Source organism: Oreochromis niloticus, linkage group LG7 (assembly GCF_001858045.2).
Source record: "Oreochromis niloticus isolate F11D_XX linkage group LG7, O_niloticus_UMD_NMBU, whole genome shotgun sequence".
Taxonomy (NCBI): domain Eukaryota; kingdom Metazoa; phylum Chordata; class Actinopteri; order Cichliformes; family Cichlidae; genus Oreochromis; species Oreochromis niloticus.
In genome coordinates, this window is record NC_031972.2 from 60,038,668 (window position 1) to 60,059,801 (window position 21,134).

The 21,134-nt window shown below is 40.6% G+C and overlaps 2 protein-coding genes across 6 annotated transcripts in view; both read left to right on the forward strand.

The window, feature by feature from the left end:
- Positions 1 to 286: 286 nt before the first annotated feature.
- LOC100703346 (protein tyrosine phosphatase non-receptor type 5) lies at positions 287 to 15,222 on the forward strand. 3 transcript variants are annotated; one of them, XM_005471043.4, is made up of 14 exons: positions 287 to 667; positions 4,440 to 4,542; positions 6,558 to 6,831; positions 7,392 to 7,514; positions 7,649 to 7,741; positions 7,994 to 8,250; positions 8,384 to 8,576; positions 8,987 to 9,071; positions 9,360 to 9,439; positions 9,525 to 9,662; positions 9,745 to 9,855; positions 11,619 to 11,779; positions 12,030 to 12,143; positions 12,732 to 15,222. In XM_005471043.4, exons 3-14 carry the CDS (start codon positions 6,565 to 6,567, stop codon positions 12,823 to 12,825), a joined length of 1,716 nt encoding a protein of 571 aa, XP_005471100.1. In that variant the 5' UTR covers positions 287 to 667; positions 4,440 to 4,542; positions 6,558 to 6,564; the 3' UTR covers positions 12,826 to 15,222. The 3 variants fall into 3 exon arrangements, with proteins under 3 accessions (XP_005471100.1, XP_025765069.1, XP_003447200.1); XM_003447152.5 differs by lacking the exon at positions 287 to 667 and adding an exon at positions 703 to 856; XM_025909284.1 differs by lacking the exon at positions 4,440 to 4,542.
- Positions 15,223 to 16,880: 1,658 nt separating this feature from the next.
- Positions 16,881 to 21,134, forward strand: part of dusp8a (dual specificity phosphatase 8a) — a 41,961-nt gene continuing 37,707 nt past the window's right edge. Inside the window, exon 1 of one of the 3 annotated variants that reach the window (XM_003447151.5) lies at positions 16,881 to 17,197. The gene's annotated coding sequence lies outside the window, so the exon portion shown is untranslated. Of the gene's footprint in view, positions 17,198 to 17,291; positions 17,445 to 17,496; positions 17,618 to 21,134 lie in introns of those variants that run through there. The other 2 variants (XM_005471044.4, XM_005471045.4) reach the window with 2 other exon arrangements.

The window sequence follows — 21,134 nt, forward strand, 5'->3', positions numbered from 1 at the left end:
TCAAAGCCTAGAGTCTGTTGGCAGCATGCATTTGCTTCAGGTTTTGGCATTTTTAGAGGGGTTTGCCGACTAAAATGGAAATATATAATATCTCCAGGCTTATCCTTCACCACTAAAACTTAATGGTTTACCTTGTTGAAACCTTCCTTTAGAGTTGAGCCCCCTGATATAACTGTATTAACAGATTTATGTCCCCACAATATGATTAATAAACTCTCTCTCACTCCCTCTCTCTCTCTCTCTCTGGCTCTACCTCTCTCCTTAGCTCCCTCCCTCGCTCTCCCTTATTCTGGCTCTGTTGCCAAGGCTACCGTACAGCCTCTTGCTGCATATACCTAGACGAAGCTGCCGCCTGTGGATCTCTCTCTCTCCTCCAGGATACAAACAAAAGAAAAGACTTTCATACCTCTGTCTCTCTTTCTCTCACGGACACACACACACACCCTTTACATTTGCAGATTTGTGTTTTCCTAGCCTCACACGCGTCCTCTTACTCTCTGTGTCTCTCACTGTCGGTCTGTCTCCTTCTTACATGCAAACACACTCCTTCATCTCCCAGACAGAGAAGCAGTAAAGGGATTGGCGTGGTTCTTGGTGTTTGGCTCCTGGTGGTTTGGCTCACAGGGAGCAGAGCGGCAGATGGCGATGTGAAGACGGGCTCAGCCAGGTAAGAGGACTTATCCTAACCAGACTTAAGGCTGTGGGTGAGTGACTGTGACCGTTCCAGCCCTCCTCGCCTCTCGGCTGTCTCTCGCTCTTTCCCCCTGCGTGGCTGTATGACATGAGGTGAATACCAATTCCTCAGCAAAGCCCCTACGGTTTACATGGCCGCTGTGCTTTCCTGTGCTTTAAAAAGGTAGGAGATGTGTGATGTAGGAGGTGTATATGTGCGTGTTTATTCTTAGATCATTGAAACTGATCATTTGCCAACAGGTTGGTCCGTCGATGGCGCTTTTAACTGTGTATTTCCCCTCTCGTTTATCACTCAAAGCTTGATTTCCTCTGTGTTGTATCATGTCTATGTGACAATGTGGGAGTTACCAGAGAGAGATGCAACAGTCCACCTCCCCGAGTGATTCATTACTAATCCATCCAGCTCTGCACTGTGTGGTCGCTCTAGCTCACCGTAGCCATGTACGTGATATGAATGGTGTTTTGTCTTAGTATGAATGACTGCCAGAGAATGCCATTCCTGCACTGGTGTTTTGATGCAGTGCAATCATGTAACACAATCCTTTGTCACCAAGAATCCAGATTTATCTCCAGCAGCCTGTAAATCAATTTGCTATGCAGCATATTTTAATTATTCATACAGTACAGCTTTGGCTGAATTGTAAGTTTATATGTGCCTTAATGAGATTTCTCTCCAAAAATACCCATGGAGCAGCTGCGAGCGATCCTGGGAGTGTATGTAAACAATAGAGCTGATTGATTATCTGTCTTTGTGATATACAAGCAAAGGCTGCAGGTTTGCTGGGCATTTCATTTTAAGGTCATTGCTGGCTTATGTGTGTATTAATATCAAGATTTTCTGTGTGTGTATGGGAGATAAAGGTTGATGAGGCTGGTCTTGGCCCTCGTGACTTTATCTCATGTTTCCATCTCATCATCACTTTCAGTAAGAGCTTCCTCTCACCCCGTCTCTCTGCCATATGAGCACTTCAGCAACACACTTGATACTCACTCTTTATTCACTTTGACTGTCCTGGAAACAGGTATACGTGAGAATCTCACCGTGAAGAAACAAATTGTTCATTTTTTTAAATAACAGACTAAAAAAGCAGATTTGGACTTATTGTTTTTCCACACAGAGACGCTGGGAGCATCAGGAATATCCATTAAAGTGCACGCCAGCTGTCACCACTTTAATTCCCCCTGTTCCCGACAGTAGGAAAAAGCTTTACACAGCTGGCAGCCCCCTTCTCATTTCTGGTCCTCTAGCCCTTCTGGGACAGAGGCCATAGGCATATTGTATGGCTCACTTTTAGACTCCGTTGTATGGTGGGTTCTTGAATGGATGCGGATCAATGGAAACACTATGCGCATACTCTATTTGAAGACTGAGGGGGTGGTGTTTGTAAGACCCAAGGACAGTACACCTTCAATGAGGCTCAATCCATCATCAGGTTTGACCTATTTGCTTTAAATTCACTCGGCCTGAGCTCACTCCTCAGCTCAATGATTCAGATCTTTTTGAATTTGTAATAAAACCTTTAATTTTCATTGTAAGCTCCTGAACTATCGGTGTTAATATATTGTATAGAAGCATCATACATCAGCTGAAACAAAGCTTTCTTTTCGAGAAATTTGCAAACATACCAGATATGACAGTGAAATGCAGATAAAATCATGCACAAAACAGCTGGAATGTGAACAGAAATTGCTCTGGGTTGATGTTTTTGTCTGTGTTAAATGATTATAGTGTAAATGAAAAGCTTATCATAAATTTTCAGATTTTTTATTCTATTATGAATAAATTCTATCTTCAAGACTATAATTAAAATAGATCTTTACATGTATATGCAACATGTTTGTAAACAGATATAATATAGCTGACCAGGTTTATTTTTCCATTCATCAGTTTTAACTAAATCCAGTACACCGTGTCTAGTTTACCCTCTATTAAGACAGGAGTTGCAACGAGTATTTTAATTCTCATCTGCAGACTACGCAAACATCAATATTTACATTCATGTCTTTTTCTGCAACGTTAGAAACATTAAAAAGGGAAGAAACAGAAATTGTACAATAATCTGGAAGTAATGAGAAACTTCTGAGGTAGTATTTAGCGTGTAAAATTCACTAATGTTGGAGTAATGAGTAATGAATGAGTAGGAGAAGAGGACTCGTGACCTCAGTATTTCTGAGATCCCAGCGACTGCTTGGGTTAAACATACCAGACAGTTCGCCAAACAAGCGCTGAGACAAAGCAAGTAGCAGAAAAACAGAAATATTTACCTCAAAGAGTAAAAGCAAAGAGAGGCCAAATTTTTTTTCTTAGGACAAACGTGAATGTTGTCACTGCTCTCCCAGTGCAGATGTGTGTTTGTGTTTTTCATTTTTCATGCAGGGTATCTGACAAAAGTCTGTGTATGTGTGTGCACACACACACGCTACAGTATGCTGGTTGCCACAGTAACCAAAACGCCAACCTCACTGCGTCATTGCTTCAGACAACCTTCACACAAAAAAAGAGTTGCTCTTCCTTCCATTCATCCCTTCATCCACTCTTCTACCTGTACACCTATTGTTGAGAAATGGAACACATTGAAGCTCTCTTATACAGCACAATCCATGCCTGTGTGTGTGTGTGTGTGTGTGTGTGTGTACTTAACATATGTGTGTACGTTGCATGTAAGCACATTGCCATGGCTACAAGCCGGTCTAACTGGCGTCATCACTTCAAAACCACCTTCACAGCAAGCAAAGAGAGAAAGAAACGGACTCAAAGTGAACACACACAGACACACACACACACACACACAAAGCTTCTGCTACTGGTGTGGTCTCATATTCCGCTGAGCACACCCCATTCGTTCAACAGGGTCCAGTGGCACATAAGGAGAGAGGGGGAGATGGTAGAGAGGAGAGGAGGGCAGAGAAGGCTCGACTTCATCATGCATACTGATTCGACTGGAGCAATCTGAATGTATTTCTGAGGGTGTCTGCTTAGTCTGGCTTGAATCATCCCTGCCTCTTCGGGATGCAGAGAGAGGCAGGGAAAGAAAGAGTGGGGAAGAAATATTGACAGTTTACTGTGACACCTTACATCACTATCCACCGCTCATGAACGCACAGCTGGAAGTCGACAAGGGTGCTACTCTGATCCATCATTAGAGAAAGCTGAATTATTAACCCTCTCCGTGTCTATCAATGTTACCAGTTGAATTTGTCACTCCACTGTCTATGGTAGACTTTAAACAAATGGATGTATCCACCGTGTCATCGCGCACTGGTTCGTAAACTGATATTTTGATGCCCAAACTTGCCTCTAGGAGGTATAGGGCTCACACCACACAGACTCGGATAAATGGCACAGCGATAACAAGGTTATGGCATTTTAGTTCAACAAAAATGGAGCAAGGCTTCTGGGATTTAATTGTATTGCCGATAGTCCAAAAGGTTCACTGCTTAAGTGGCAGTGTTAACATATCATATTATCAAGTGATCATTTAAAATGGTCACACCGTGAACCATGTGTAACTGTGCAGGTGACTCATAAAACTGTATTTTTTTGCACCAGTTTTGTATTATTTAGTACCATCCCATGGCTATTTGAGGAAGAGGCACTTTCTTACTTGCTTGTTTTTTTGGTTTTTAGCATTGTTGTGTTTTTTTCTGCTCCAGACGTTGGAGAGATTTGCCTATGCGACAGCTTTACCATTTTGCTAACCTTAACTTTGAATGTAAGCCCTGAGCTACTGTCTTGTGTCTTTTAGAACTGCCTCACAATGGCTGACTATGACCGGATGCCCCAGGATACAGGTTTTACCTTGATCATGTGAAGTGACTCCCCTGCCAGTTCTCTGCCATCTCTCATAGGTCAGTCATTTGACTTTATTGACCTTTGATGTTGGAAAACAAGGAAATTGTGTCTTTGCATTGTCTTTGTGTTGTTGGTCAGTAGTCATTGATGAAAACTTATCAAATTCACTCACAACTACAGCACCACATTTGGACCAAAGTGATATGTGCTCAGTCACAATCAAGAGAGGATATAGGATACAGTGGTATGAAAAAGTGTTTGACCCTTCCTGATTTCCTTTTTTTTTTCTATATTTGTCACACCTAAATGTTTCAGATCATCAAACAAATTTAAATATTAGACAAAGATAACACAAGTAAACACAACATGCAGTTTCTAAATGAAGGTGTTTATTATTAAGAGGAAAGAAAAATCAAGTCCAAACCTAAATGGCCCTGTGTGAAAAAGTGATTGCCCACTAAACCTGATACCTGGTTGGGCCGCCTTTAGCAGCAACAACTGCAATCAAGCATTTGCAATAACTGGCAATGAGTCATTCACAGCGCTGTGGAGGAACTTGGGTCCACTCTTCTTGCAGAATTGTTATAATTCAGCCACATTGGAGGTTTTTTGAGCATGAACCACAATTGGATTCAGGTCAGGATTTTGACTAGGCAAGTCCAAAGTCTTGATTTTGTTTTTCCTAAGGAATTCAGAGGTGGACTTGCTGGGTTCTTTTTTAAAAAATCATTGTCCTGCTTCAGAACCCAGTTGTGCTTCAGCTTGAGGTCACAAACAGATGGTCGCACATTCTCTTTCAGCATATTTAGTTAGACAGAAGAATTAATGGTTCTATTCACCACAGTAAGTCTTCCAGGTCCTGAAGCAGCCAAATTTAGATCGTGGCATGATGTGTTGCTTTTTGAGATCTTTTAGCCGGCTCTTAAAGGGATTCCTTGATTGAACATATCTGCCAGTAATCAGGCCTGAGTATGTTTAGTGAAACTGAACTCAGCTTTAAAAAAAAATGTGGTTAATCACAGTTAATTCATGATTAAACAGGAGGGGCAATTACTGTGTTACACGGGACCAGGTAGGCTTGGATAACGTTTCTCCTTTAATCAATGAAATCATCATTTAACAACTGCATTTTGTGTTTACCCTGCTTATATTTGACTCTGATAATAACATTTTGTGATTATCTGAAACATGTAAGTGTGACAGATAAGAAATTGTACATATATATATATATATATATATATAATTGAGAGTGCTGAGTGGAAAAGAGCTTTGAATACACTGCTGACTGTGTGTGTGTGACTGTGTTGTCAGTAGATGATAATGCTCAGGACGGATGAGAGGGATGAGAGCCACTCTGTTGCCAAGGTGACGGACAGGGCTGTAAACACGCTACCCCTGACTCATTTCTCCACAATAGAGCCTCTCTCTCTCTCTCTCTCTCTCTCTCTCTCTGTCAAATTCACACACACACACACACACACACACACACACACACACACACACACGATGGAGTCCAATCTAAGGGAGACAAGAGGATCCGGAGATGAGAGCCACTCTGTGCTGCTTAGCTGTACATTTGAATAGACCTGCAGAATAAACGCAACCCTTTTTGTCATATACACGCTCATTTAGAAGCACACATTAGACACACGCAATGTGACAAACACAGATAGCACATACTTGAAATGAAAATCAGCATGTAGTCCCAGTGAGGCTGAAAATTACAGCCTCGACATTTTATTGTACACAAAAGCAGAAAAATCGCAAATGAGTTGTAAGTACAGAAGAACACCTGCATGTTAACATCTGTATGTTTCAAACACCAGGTACTGTAGGTGTTTCAGAGTCTAAGATCCTATCAAAGATCTCCATAGAATAAATAAAAGTGTTACCATTTGTCTACATTTTTAAAGGGTTAAAAACTGGACTTTGTATTTTCTGGGATGATTTTCAGATAATGGCACGCATAAAACCGAACACCTAATGGTAAACACGTGTAAACTAAATGCATTTAAAATCTTATTCATAACATATGAAAGGATTTTTAACACAAAGGAACCTCGTTCAACAGGGGCATCATGACCCGTCGGCTGAGTAGCTCCACTCGTTCCCACACCGAGGACTCCATCTTCCTGAGGCCTGATGAGGATCCCGTTTGGCTAGACGAGCCCACAAAGACTGAAAAAATTGGCGATGGAGCCCTTAAAAAAGACGGGCTCCTAGAATGCAAAGATGGAACCACTGAGGACCAAAACCCCCAAGAGGAAGTATTTTTACGCAAGGTGTACACACTGGTGATTGAACTCCACTGCTGGGCAGCACTGTTTATCACTTCCCAAATCTTGGTATGTGTTCCAGGCTCTCCATTATCTGCTTTTAATCAGAGGAAGTTTTTAGGTCGTCTTTCAGTTTCAGCTGCAATATCCGCAATGCAAATGACACGTCAACACTTAAGCATGAGGTTTTCTTTCAACTTGACCTTTAATTTTGCACAGTGGTTTATCTTTTCATGTGTATGATTGCATTTTCAGTTTTGCTTCAAGTGCTTCAGGCTTGGAAAATACTTTTTCTGGGGGTGGGTAGATGAGGCTAAAATTTGACACCTCTTCACCATTAATTCCCTCTTCCTATTTCCGTCTATTGTTGACTTCATGTTTGATTCATTTAAACAGAAAAACGGACAGGTGCAACATTACCATAAGTAAATAAAAGAGCCTCGTAAATGCAGCCACGATTACGACACTAGACTCTATGTGGACAATTTATATATTTTTCATGCCCTTGTAATGGTCCATCTTCTTTTCTTTTCTGCTCGCTTTTCACCTGAGAATGGCTGCAGTCTGATTGCCAGCGCATGAATGACTGGAGCGGTGACAATCTGCCTTCCTTCTTTCTCTCCTCCCAGGGGTACTGGGTATTTTTTGTGGTGGATGGAAATGGGCCACTCTCCTCCATCTACAAAGCCCTGCAGGTCATTGACTTCTACCTGGGGTTCATCTTACCCTGCCACCCTATTTTTGGAACGGATGTAAGTATCAATCCTAGATGTCGCTGACAGCTTTTAAGTCTGGGTGGAGAATAAACAGCTGTTTAACAGGATGTGAAGCACTCAACTATGTCTGACTAACTCATTCTCTGTCTGTGTTTCCCTTTATTGGCCAGTCAGTGGTGATGAGGGATGTGGTAAACACCACAGAGCACAATTGGATTGTTCATGGCACTGCAGGCATCGGTGTGGCCATCTGTGTAGTCATGGTAAAACACTGGCTGGATCCTTTATTTTAAGCTCTATTTTTATGCAAACATTTCACAGTTTTGGTCATTCTGGCATGAATTTAATGCATGATGCATGCTGAATTGGTGTTATTTGCTATAAAGAAGGAAAGTCATTGAAAAAGGAAAAAAGATAGATTGAATCGGTTGTTTCTTAACGTAGCGACCTGTTGTTGTGTGTTTGATTGATTTACTTATTGACTGCTTCTTTTTTGTCTTCTTTTCTATCCTTAGATCATCCACCTGGTGTGCAAGTGGCATTATGGCTCTGGCTTGTGGTCAGCAGGAACTGTGTCGAGGGACATTGGCGATCGACGTCAGTCTGTGAGCCGTCAGCCCTCTTTCACCTTGTCAGAGTGGACAGATGCCCAGGAGGATCTGATAGACCTGGACCTGGTGCCCCAGACTCCAGTATTTGATATAGGCACAGATACCAGGGCGGAGGGAGATGCTGCCACCCTTACTGTCACACCAGTGGGACTTCAGGAGAGGTTAGAATAGAGTGTCCAGCAGGTGGAAATGTTTGCATTTATGTTTGTTTTTCTATCAGCAGGGAGACTCACACTTTATTCATTCATTTGTAATGTAGATATATGCATTTTTCTGACTGTCTGAATAAAACAGGAGAGGCTCCAATGTTTCCCTGACCTTGGACATGTGCACACCAGGCTGCACAGAGCCCTATGGCTACGGAGCCCAACTCTCTCCCAGAGACCAGTCGGCCCAGGAGTATCTCCGACAGGGAACGCACGTCCTGACCCCTGCCATGCTACACACAAGGGCCATGGACGACCAGAGCCTGCAGGCTGAGTTTTATGTGAGTGCAGCAACAGTAGCTCAGCCACCTACGTTCTCGAGATTAATATGAAATGAACAGAGACGTACACGCACACACACAGACGCAGCCACACACACCGATCAGTGCTCTGCACACGCCCGTAAGCTTTTCTACTTTCTGTTAGTGGGCGGAGGATGGAGAGATGCAAGCATTTTTTTTTCTTTTGCATACAAAAACCCACAGAAAATTCTTGTGTCTGGTAGGAAGAAGGACGTGCGTTCAGGATCACACACACAGTAATACAGCAATGGTTGAGTGTGACAGGCTGTGAATGACTTCATGTGTTTAATATTATTCCCTCACCGTTTGGTTGTTTTGTAGAAGGTAACTTTTGGACTTCCCCATTTCTTCACTTTCAGTTGCCTTCATTGTTCTGTGTCCATTGGCAGGAAACTCCCATGAACTTTGTGGACCCTAAGGAGTACAACTACCCAGGGCTGGTGAGAAAGAATCGCTACAAAACAATTTTACCCAGTGAGTAGAGCTGTAACACAAGCTAGTGACATCAGTTACTATAAACAGAATACTGAGGTAGCAACTTTTAAAACTATTTTTATGCTGATTATTAAATAATTTTGCATCCTCTTTCACTTTAATGCTAAGATGTGTTTGCTAAAGGTCAAATTTCCAGTATTTATGTTCACAATGACACACATAAAGGTACAACCATTTTGTATCACTGAGCTGTAAGATGAGATACAGAATGAATGAATGTGTAATCAGCTCCCTTTCTCATGATAATGTCACATTGTCCACCTGCAGACACGCACAGCAGAGTGATCTTGAAGTCACAGGATGAAGATGATTTTCTTTCTACCTATATCAACGCTAATTATCTCAAAGTGAGTTCAAATGCACTCTGATGCAGCGATTTGTTCTAACTTTGATATGTAATGGTAGCAAAACAACGAGTGTGTGCGTGTGCAGGGTTATGGGGGCGAGGAGCGTGCATACATTGCTACCCAGGGTCCCACTGTGAACACAGTGGGGGATTTCTGGAGGATGGTGTGGCAAGAGAGGACCCCAATCATAGTGATGATCACCAACCTGGAGGAGAAGAATGAGGTAACTGTTCAAAGCATTCTTTGATAAATGTTCCTAAATATTAACCACCTATACTATCTTCTGTGTCTATTGTTTCTTGTAGAAATGTGCTGAGTACTGGCCCGAGGACACTGTGACACACGAAGGCATTGAAATCACTGTGGTCAAGGTGACCCAGGAGGATGACTACAGTCTGAGGGTGTTTACTCTGAAGGTAACCGACATAGAATGCATTAATAAATAATAAATAAATTTTACTTACTTACTTTTTTACTAATATGTGAAATACAAAGGGTGAACCACAACAACACCACTTTAATGTTTTAGCTTCAAGTAATGCCAAAAAGCTATTTGCCTCTAATGATATGCATACATGAACAAGGAAACAACCTTATACGGAGGTGGATGGGTGGGGGATGGGGTTACAGTGGTGGATGCTCATGTTAAGCATGGCCAAAGTTTCATTTAGGTCAACATATGTAAAACTAATCCCTGTGAGCCAAAAGCTCAGGTCTGCTCCAAACAGTCTGCTCCAAACAGATGTCAGATGGAGTGGATATCCCTAATACGGTCCCAGGCACAGGTCTGGCTGTGAGCACATAAGCCCCACCCATCTGCTGTTCACATGTTCTGTTTGCAAGAGGCAGCCAGTCAGAGGAAAGTTGACCTAAAGGGATGACAGAATACGTACTGAGGGGTGCACAAAGGCCCAATATAACAGAAATAAGTGAACTAACCAAAAATATAGAACTAGTAATAAGTTATTTTAATGTGTTTTCTGGTGCTCATAGTGTCAAATATATGAATTAAAACAAAACAGTTCACAGCCAGGTTCTGAAAATGTAATTAGGAACAGAAGTGTGCAAGTTAAATCCTGCCATCTATATGCTAATGTGCTTAAAGCAGTAAAGTCTTTCATGTGCAGGTAACATCAGAAAGCCTCTGTATCATTGTCCTGAATGATGCCTTGATAAACTTTAGAATTCATTTTCCTCTCTCTTGGCCCAAAGGCGATAAGCCCTGGCCAAGCTGACAATCCTGCACGTGGCTAATTCCAAAGGATTACCCATGTTTACTTTATATATCATCTGTATTAGCAGACGTCTTTCTGCGTAAAACCCTAAAAAATGTAAAAAGTATGCTTTATGTTATATTCAAAGTGGAAATTTCTCTAAAGATATGTTACATTTTTGTTTTTATTCTTTCAATTTAAGGCACTCAAATTAAATTTCATCACCTGGGTGCCAATTTAAATTCAGATGTTAGATGTGGATCAGAACTATCTGCGTGGCTGCAATATCAGCCATAAATCCGTGTGTTTTAATTAGCTACTTTTACCTGCATCTGCTGATACGTGTGTGCACGATTAAATGCACTGTTTACATGATGATCCCTCGATTAATGTCACAAAAACACTGCAGAAGATTATTGTTTTGTGTTCCCGACTCAACAAAAACATATTACAGTAAGTGTTTCTAAAAATACGTGTATCAAACAGTCATATTTTATCCAGTAATTTATCACAACAGATATGAGTGTTGGAAGGTGGTGCGCTCAACGCTCCATTCATGTGTTCATGATGGGTGCTTTATTTTTAATTTGAGGTCATGGTGGCATCGGCACTTAGCAAACAAAACAAGATAATTCAGTAAATGCAGCCTGCATCCGATTGCTAAGCACCAGGGGATCATTATGTAACTGCACTGAGTTAAAAGCTTGTTGATTATTCATCTCCTCTGGTTATGTTGTTTATCTATAGGATTCATAATTATTGGTAGACTGACATTCAGAAATTTGTATATGCTCAATACAAACCAGGACAAATAGTCTGTTTTTGTACAATTTCTTTTTTTAATGTTTGTTCTGCGTTCACTACTAAACCAAGGCAACTGTTTGGTCAAGCATGCAGAGCAACAGGTGTTCTCAGTGTTGCTTGGCATGATGACATCTGTGTCACTGTCTGTGTGCATGCACCAGTGCGGGGAAGAGGAGCGCACTCTGCGGCAGTACTGGTACACTTCCTGGCCTGATCAGAAGACCCCAGACAAGGCTCCACCCCTGCTGGAGCTGGTGCAGGAAGTGGAAAGGGCCCGTGAGGAGGCCCTGCCCTCCAGTGGCCCTATAATTGTCCACTGCAGGTACAGGGCTAAAGCAACTTGTTTGTAATATTGGGAGCAAGAAAGATTTCATATTTAGAGGATAAAGCTATCTTTAGTTTTATGTTACAGTATCTTGTTTTGCTGCTTTTTCTCACTGCACAAATCAAAATTCACTTCAGTATATGTATTCCCTTATTTCCATTCCTCGATTTGTGGTGCTTTCCCTGAAATTGAAATTTCAGTGAATACAAAAATCCATCACTTTTCTTCTCCAACTTTTTCTTTACAGTGCTGGAATTGGTCGAACTGGCTGCTTCATCGCCACCTCCATCCTGTGCAAGCAGCTGAGAACTGAGGGTGTAGTTGACATCCTGAGAACCACCTGCCAGCTCCGTCTGGACAGGTGAGATATGCTTAGAGCTCTCATCTGTGCTCGTGCCTATCTTTAGTTCTGGCACAAAAGCTCAGCTGACGTAGTTTGATTTAGTTCCAAAAAGAAGGTCACCAAACCTTCTTCTAAATTATCGGTCCCTCCATCCGTCTTCCACTTATCCAATTCAGGGTCGGGTCAGGGATCTTAAAATTATAGTCCATTAATTACAGACTTCAAAAAACATGCATCTTCAGAGGTTCTGTGAGTGTTAAAGGAAATTATTACCTTTACTCACTTTCGAGTCAGAAAACAACAAGCACGGGTGCTACTAGTAATATTATTCATGTGAGGTACAATCCCAGCGAGCCATCAAGCACATTAGAACACCCACAATGAAAGCAGTCATTATTAGTGCTATTGGATACATCTGAGTTTGATAAGTCAAGATGTCATGGCTAATGTATTTCATTAATTGTTTGAAAAAATGTGATAAACATTTTATTTTTTGCTGGAGCTGATAAACAAATGTTGACTTTAAACTAAATTTTTCCATTTAATTTTGTTATATAATTACTATGTGAAGTGTTAGATTTAATGGTATCTCTTTGTGTTTTTCAGGGGTGGCATGATACAGACGTGTGAGCAGTACCAGTTTGTGCATCACGTCCTCAGCTTGTATGAGAAGCAGCTGTCTCAAACTGCTGAGGAATAGATGGAGCACAACAGCTACACCCAGACCGAGACACACCACTGTACACGTAACCGCCTCAGGTGGTATGCACCACTGTACCTAGCATCATCTCAATCTCACCCTTTAACAAGTTCAAACCATGTTATTCTCTTCACTCAAGGCAGGGTCACTCATACAGAACTGAATCTGTGCTAATTGTACGTGGTTGAGCAGAACAAATATAGAGGAGGTGTGATTTGAGATAACTCACCTGAAAATAGTAGTAACGCAGTCCCATCGATCCACATTTTCTTGATAAGTTGAAGCAGTCACACCTAAAATAATCCAAGCCAGCACTCTCGCCTTCATTTCATTTGCACTGCTGAGGTTTCCATCACACCACTGTACATTAGTCTCTGTCATCGAGGCCTTGTTTTGCACTTGGTCTAAAACAGCTTCCTCGTGTAATGATTGTACAGTTATCGAAAGTTTAAACTGGAAGTGAAGTATAATCAGATCGCCTGCAGTGGTGTGACTTACCTGTAAGGAAATCAAAGAAGGTATGTGTTGACAATAAGGGCCCTTTACAGTATAAGTGCCAGCAGAGTTTAAATCTACAGAGATAATCAAATGCCAGCCTAATATTTAACTATACTGATTTAAAAGTTCATATGAAATGTAAAAGTAAATGACGTCTAGCCTTTTCTCACCGACTCTCAATTTCAATGTAAAAAAAAAAAGTCATTACAGAAGGCCTGTCTCAACTTTTGCTGCATTCAAGAGTCACCTCATCTTCAGGTTGCATGGTGCTAAGTGTTCATTAAAGGCATGTGCAATGTTATGGAACATAGGAATGTATAACGATTAGGTTATTAACTAACTAATTAGGATTTCTGTGCAATCTACAGTATTACAGTTTTACCATGCTGCCTGTGCAGTCCTCATGGCCCGTGATGTTTACAGTAAACAACTTCTGCATTAAGGCCACATAGACGTTAACTCAGAGGCGTCACAGAGCCAGGGATACTGAGGGGACAGAGGCCAGAAATAGAATCACACCATTAGAAAAATCAATGCAGGAGCTCCGGAGAAACCATTGTGCACAATCGACATTTCCAGTGACACACACAGGAGGATGTAATGAAGAGGAAAGCAAAAAAAAAAAAAAAAAGTTGCATAAACAATACACCATAAACATAAGGATATTCTTGTAAATGTCCGATTTTCTATCATGAAGCTTGTTGCCCTCAGAGTTTCAAGTTCTGCAATGCCTCTGCTTTAAACAGTAGCTTGAACACATCTGTGAAGTAAGAAGCCCATGATTGTTGTATAGACAGGCCAGGCCTAATCTGTATGAAGCACAATAGACCAACAAAGGTTGTCTCTCTGATGTTCAGCTGTAAAAGTTCTTTTTTCTGTATTGTGTTTTGATTGTGTTGAGTTTAATGGATTGCATGTGCTGTATGGGACTCTATAGGTCCACAATCAAAGCGACGTGATTGGTTGTCCTGCTTTTTGTTGTGTAAAAGGGTTTAAGCCTATTATTATTGCTTGCTCTTGGCCAATGCTTTTGATACAGTTTGCTTTTGTGAAACCTACCAGAGATATTTTTAGAACATTTTGATACAATCCTTTCGAGTAGATGCCTTGTGTATATTTCCGTTTACACCATGATGGAATGTAGCTCATACTGTGGATCAAACCATCGGTTTATATTGCAAGATTTAACAGAACAAAATGTGACAACTACCTAAGTTACCTTACAGTACAGAAGATAAATAGATTATGTTCAGTCTTCAGTATTATTACTTTAGGTCTTTAGGCTTTGCTTTAATATGCTTTGCTTTCTGTGTACGTTTTTATCGTTTTCTTGGAGAATTTTACCTCAGACTGAGTTTTTACGCAGTCCCCACTCTATTCTATCTGTGACTCGAGGCCACTCTCAGTTGACAACACGAGAAATAATCGCTATGTGTAAGGCAGCTAAAACAGTGAAGACAGTTTTCTACAAAAGTCAAACAACTTCTATCTTGACTATCATGACGCTTCAGATCATTGGCCCCGGACGTTATCAGAGGATGAACTTACCAGAGTGGGCTCGGACCGCTTTATAAATAAGACATCAGCCGGGAGAATATAACTGCCAAAATGACCTTTTACAGCAGCACCTGGTTGAGAAAGGCAAGAAAGGCTACAGTGTATTGCCAGGCATGTGACATAATCCTCTGATAATCTCCAGTCTACTTGATTGAAAAGCTTCTATTTTGAGTGTTTGTTGTCCGTGCTTACTTGGCCTTCTTCTGAAGATCAAAATGGGGATGACTTAATAGCCAAACAGTCAGACGTACAACCAACCAGCAATCAATATTCCTCTCCTCTGCTACAGTATCGCTTTAAGTTGTGACTTTTTGCATCCAAATAAAGATAGATTTTCATGAATTTGTGTTGTTGGTTTTTTTTAGAGTTACTCTGTCCTGATCATCTGATCAGTCTTTTTTCCATCCCCTTTGGTTTCATGCTGACAGGCTGCAGTCGCACACGTTCACCGCTAGGGGTCAGTATATGCGATCTAATGACACACATTGCCAAACGCTCCCTGCAGGCAACTGTTTGCTCGCTGACAGATTGTTCAAAGCAACAAAACAAAGGCTTTAATCTAACAATAGAGAGCTGATGACAGTGAATTCAAACACCAATCATCCATTCATTGCAGAAACCTTGCTAAGTGAGAATGTGATACTGTAGATCGATCAGTTTTCGTTTCTTGTAACAAACATACATGATTTTTTTCCTCCAATTATAGGTTCCATCGATCGTTTATGATGCTGTATATATGTATATATTCTTCTTGCATATGATATTTAAAATTTGTAAAATATTTTGTGGTGTATTTTAGTTGTTAAGTTGGATTTGCTTGAATGAAGACAACATTATTTTTAAAACACTATCTTGAAAAACATAATCAAAATTAAATCCGTGGCATCCAAATGAGACTTCAGCATAGCCTATATCTTTCACAAAGAGAAACGGGCAGCTCAGTAGTTTGCAAGTGCAATTCAGCTTAAATCGCTTGGTCCATGACGAAGAGCAAATACAAAATAGATTTTTAAATATTAATAATAGTAAAAGTCAACCATCCAGGGCTGCTAACACTAGGTGAGCCTGTTGCTTTTACTTGTTATTAAGTAACAAAGACGCGAGTCTGAGCTGCATGCTCATATCGTTTTTCCCGGATTTAGTTTCAATTTTTTTTTTTTTTTTTTTGTATTTTTTAAATAACCCTTCTTTTCTAAGAAGAATACATTTCTTCTTCAGGGCAAAAACACAGAAATCGACTCCAAAAAGGTTCACATTTTTACCGTAGGCCTAACCTCAGGAAACGAACCGAAAGAAAGAAATTCAGAAAAGTAAAATAGAATAAAAACTTACAAATAAAAAAGAGGTATAGTGGTTCCCTGCAAAATTGTATTAGTGCTTAAGAAAATGACTTTCAATGTTTTTGCATTTAAATTCTGAGATCAGACTGCAGTGTAGTCTAAGTGAATACACGTTATTAATCCCAAAACGGGGGAAATGATTATTTCGCAGAAGCCAAAACATTAAGGATAACCTGCAGCAACATAGCGTAATTGAGGCAGAATAGCTGAAACACACCTACAACATAACGAGACAATATTGCTCAATAAGGCATAAAAGAGAAACAGAAAGAGAAAGGAGCACATAAAAATAAAACAAAATGAAACATTTAAAAGGAATTATGTGAATATGTATTTCATAATAATTATTTGAATATAATAAAATAAGGAAATAAATAAAGGTTCGTATTATCCCTGTTTTTTCTGTGTGTAAGGCAGTTTAAAAAACACACAGACACTCAACGTGAGTGCGTCTCCTTTAAAAAAAAAAAAAGCCGGACTGTCCCTTTAATCCGCAGATCAGATCACTGACGTCACCCTAGTCCTAAACCGTCGCCGCTGATTGGTTGGAAGTGACGTCAACCTCACAGTTTCCTTTTTTTCCGTCTCCCTCCTGAACCATGACCTCATCGCTTTAGTTCATGAAAGTGCTAAAGTGCACCTTCCGTACCTAACCTCCCCCCCCCCGCCTCCTCACACACACACACACACACACTAACGGCTAACAGTTTTAGCCTTCACCTAGCCTAGTAAAGCTAATCTTGCTCTCCACGAGCCAGCTGAACGGCTGAGGAGGCCGTTTGTAGCCTATCACCGCGCGCTTTCATGCCTGGTTTTCTCCTGGCGCTGTCATCCTCTGTCAGCTGAGGTCTTTACTGTACTGTACACCCCGCAACACCGCCAAGTAAACACCGGCCAGCCCCCATGAAGACTCCGCCACTGTCCCCTCACAAATGGAGGCCAGTTGAATAGCACCTCGCAGACGCGTGGAGCCCGAGGTGAGTGCTTGAGTGTGTTTGTCAATTAGCAAGAAAGGACATTTGTTTGTTTGAAGCGGCTGCTCACTGTTTGTGCTCGTGCCCAGCTCGCTGCTGCTGCGGCGAGTCCGTCAGCGCGCACTCCTCCCCCCTGCTTTTTTTTAAGTGCGCGCCCGTCTCATAATGGGAATAAACCTCGTCCATGCTCAAGTTATCGATCGTTTTATTGGGATGCAAAAAAATCGCTGTGCCGGCTTCATATTGTAAGGTAGGTGTATTAGGTTTCTTCCCGAATTTTCTGTTTAATGTTCGCGCTGGTTAAAGTCATCACAGCCTTCCCGATCAATGGAGAGGGCTCATTTTCGCATGCGGACATATCCACGCGTCATAACAAACCCAGGGCAGGTTTCCCACTCAAAACAACGCCCGCTGAACCTCTCTGTAAGTGTGGGGTATAACAGTAGTTGATGCTGACTATATCCGGCGTTTTTTAAAAACAGTGCCTGCTGTCCGCACTGGAGTCTATTCTTATTTCTAATGTAGGCCGGTTTATTGTAGTGCGCTGCGACCGTTCAGCCTCCATCATTTTGAACGCTGGTAAACGATACACAACGTCGTGTAGTCGTGTCTGTTTTTTGTTTTTGTGTTGTGTGTTTACGTATATGTGCGCCCCCATCTCTGATGATGTCTGTATTTGATTTTTCAGAGCATTTCTATATGTACACATTATATTTATTTGACGATGTATTTTTGTATCAGAGATTCTTGGTATTATTTACATTTACATTACCTATCATGTGGCTGTTGTAGTGGAGTCTGGGGGTAGTCCCAGCTATGTATGACCCTGCATTTTACAGCAGTCAGTGCACTGAGGGAGTATTGATGAGAGGACACCGGAAGGCTTCATGCTTGGATGTGTTGTTTACAATATGATAGCGCTGTCCAGCTGCACCAGGAAATCGATTTTTTAAAATGACATGACCGCTGCAACAGCATGTTACACTTGTTATTAGTCGTGGTAAACACTCAGGGTTAGACAATCATCAACTATTAACCATTAATTGTAAGCATTGTTAAAAAATTGATGATTTAAGGTGTGCCAATAACTGTTTCTTTTTAAATTCTACAATAATAATTTATTAGAGATATAAATTAATTGTTTATTACGATTATTTTATAGCTAAAAGCAGTGAATGGCACTGAACTCACAACAGTCATGCTTTAATTTGTTTACCTGGCAGAAAATTAATGATAAAGTATTTTCATAATCAAGTCGGAGGTTGAAAGTCAACTAGATATCTTTTGGTTTTGGACTGTGAGACAAAACAACAGTGCTTATAATGCTAACTGTTTTGGGCCTTTGTACTGACCAAGAGATTAATCTTTAACTGACAAAACCTTTTATTCATTCTGTCGTGATTTTGAATGATATGCTAATATTTTGCCTTTTAACACAATTGCAAGGACTTCTACTAAAATTCTCCACTATAAACAGGTGACCCTGTACCTGCTCATTAGAAGTGGGAATCACCAGACATCCCATTATACAATAATATCAGAATACGCGATATTATGATAATTTTGCTGTTTTTGACATTTTGATAGGGTAAATATTTCAATAGCATAGATTGTGATTTCACTGCAAATTATTTCCACAAAGTTAAACTTTGTCAATGTCTGTTTTATCCAATAAGATAAAACAGGAAGATACAGACACTGTAACTAAAACCTGCCATAATTGATGCCATTAGACAGCGTCAGTGTGCTATCAGTCTGTTACTGTCTACATAGACAGAAAAACACATTTAGCAGAAATTCACATTTGTGTTTAGCTACCTTCCTGTTCTATATGAATATAACCAGAATACATCTGTTTGGCAGCCAGCTGAGTCGAGTCCACTCACGTTATGTTCATTGACAAAAGCAGCATGTTGGCAGTATGTCTGCATTAATAAATTAAACGGCAATTATTTGCAAACCTCCAGTTGTCTGTCTGAGAGTGATTGCAGTCAGTCCAATTCAGACTTTGACTCATGGCCTCCTATAAGCCAATCTGTGCAATCACCTTGGAAACAAAAGTGGTCAGGTAACTATTTAGTCACCACATGTAGCGATTGGTCCCAGAATGTGAAAAGAATCCAGTACAATCACAAGGCAACCACAGGTTTGTTTTCTTTTTGGTTGATACAAGAAGGTTGTTGTCCTGCTTTTATACTACTACTAGTGTAACTGAGCTATTAGCTAAGCTAAGCGTGTCCAGCCTTGAATGCCTTTTTCAGTTGAGCAAATGTAATGTGATGTTGCTTGAATTAGTTGACCCCCGCCCCCACAAAGATTTTCACGTATTTATTAAAATATAAATATTCGGTGTCCGTGGCTTGATAAAAATAATACAATGCTATGCTGTATCAGTTCTTCTTTTTTTCTCACTTCTACTGCACAGTGCTTTGTTGTGGTCACCCTTTAAAGTGCAAGTGAAATACTCGAGAGAGAGAGAGAGAGAGAGAGGGAGACAGAGAGACAGCTTATATACACATATATATGCAAACTTTGCGTTCATGAGAGGGCCTGCTGCACAGACTAAAGGGCACAAGATGCACTGGTGATGTAATTGTTTGTGGTCTAAACAAACCAGTCGTGTCTGTCATTGTGCGAACCTTGCTCACTTTATATCAGCCTACTCAAGGCTGTGGCCACAGGTGACGTTATGCAGAGAGTTAATGAATAACCTGGATGGTATTACATCACCACTGGTTGCCCTCCAGTTACTCTCTTTGTGTTTGCCTCTGTCCCTGATGTCTGATAATGCCATCATGGAGCTGGCCCTTCATGTTCACCTCATGGTGAAAGGCTGTGAAAGCACCTGCGTGTGTTGCTCATTTTATTGAGATAAAGTTACTTCCTCAGCTTGATGTTAATATGCACCAACCTTTTTTGTTATCAGTCTTTTATTGAACACTGTAAAGAGAGTGTCAGTAGAGTCTGTCAATGATTTGTGTTGCTGTGTTTTGCATGACAAGAGGGGAAAAAGTTTGATTTGTTTGATGTTTGATTGGATTTTCTCTTTTTTTTCTAGTTGGAAAACAAGGCACAGCAATCATTTTTGAATGCAACTCTATTATAATGTGTAGTCTTTGTAGCATTTCAAAATGCAGCATTTTTGTGTTGTACATATAAGTCTGTTAATTGTCTTTGTCTGGAGGAAGCTCATTAGATTTCAGACGTCACTGTGACCTCACAAACCACTTTTTTCCAGTGCCCCAGTAATTCAACCTTAATTATTAGAAAACACACACAAAATCCTACTAGCATAAAATGATGACGTGATGACACGCTATATCCAATAGGTCAGTTCCACCGTGACTAGGGATGGATGTTGATAAGATTTTCACCATTATCAATTCTGCATATTGCCCTGATTCTTTATCAGTTTTCTTGTTGACGTCTAATCAATTTTCTTTGTGGAGAAATGTAGGTCAGCACAGGATTTTTGTTGTCAATGCAGTGTGCTATTATCTAAAGTTTTCATAGTATAAACAAATGGTTGAATGTGAAGAATTACGAAAAGCTCCACTGCCATGTGATTAGCTTCATTGTTCTGCAATGCAGAAATGTTAGAAAACCACACCAGCATTGACAGGTGGAGCTCAAAGGCACATGATCATGAAGTATTTGGAACGGTTTCTCAATTGCCATCCTTAACAGTGACATCATAATGTCCTTAAAAAACATCTTTCTGGCCATCATCCAACAGCATAACTCAGAAAGAAAGATGATTTGAGTTGACATCATATTTGGCTGGATGCTGAAGTGTTTACGCTCATCTTTGTGCTTACCTACTGAATTCCTTTAAAGTCATTACTTAGGTGTGTCTCACCAAATTTGGATGTGAAGAGATACAGCTGGGCGTCTATATATTTCCAGAAATCTGAAAGATGTGTAGGGTTTGGTTTTTTTT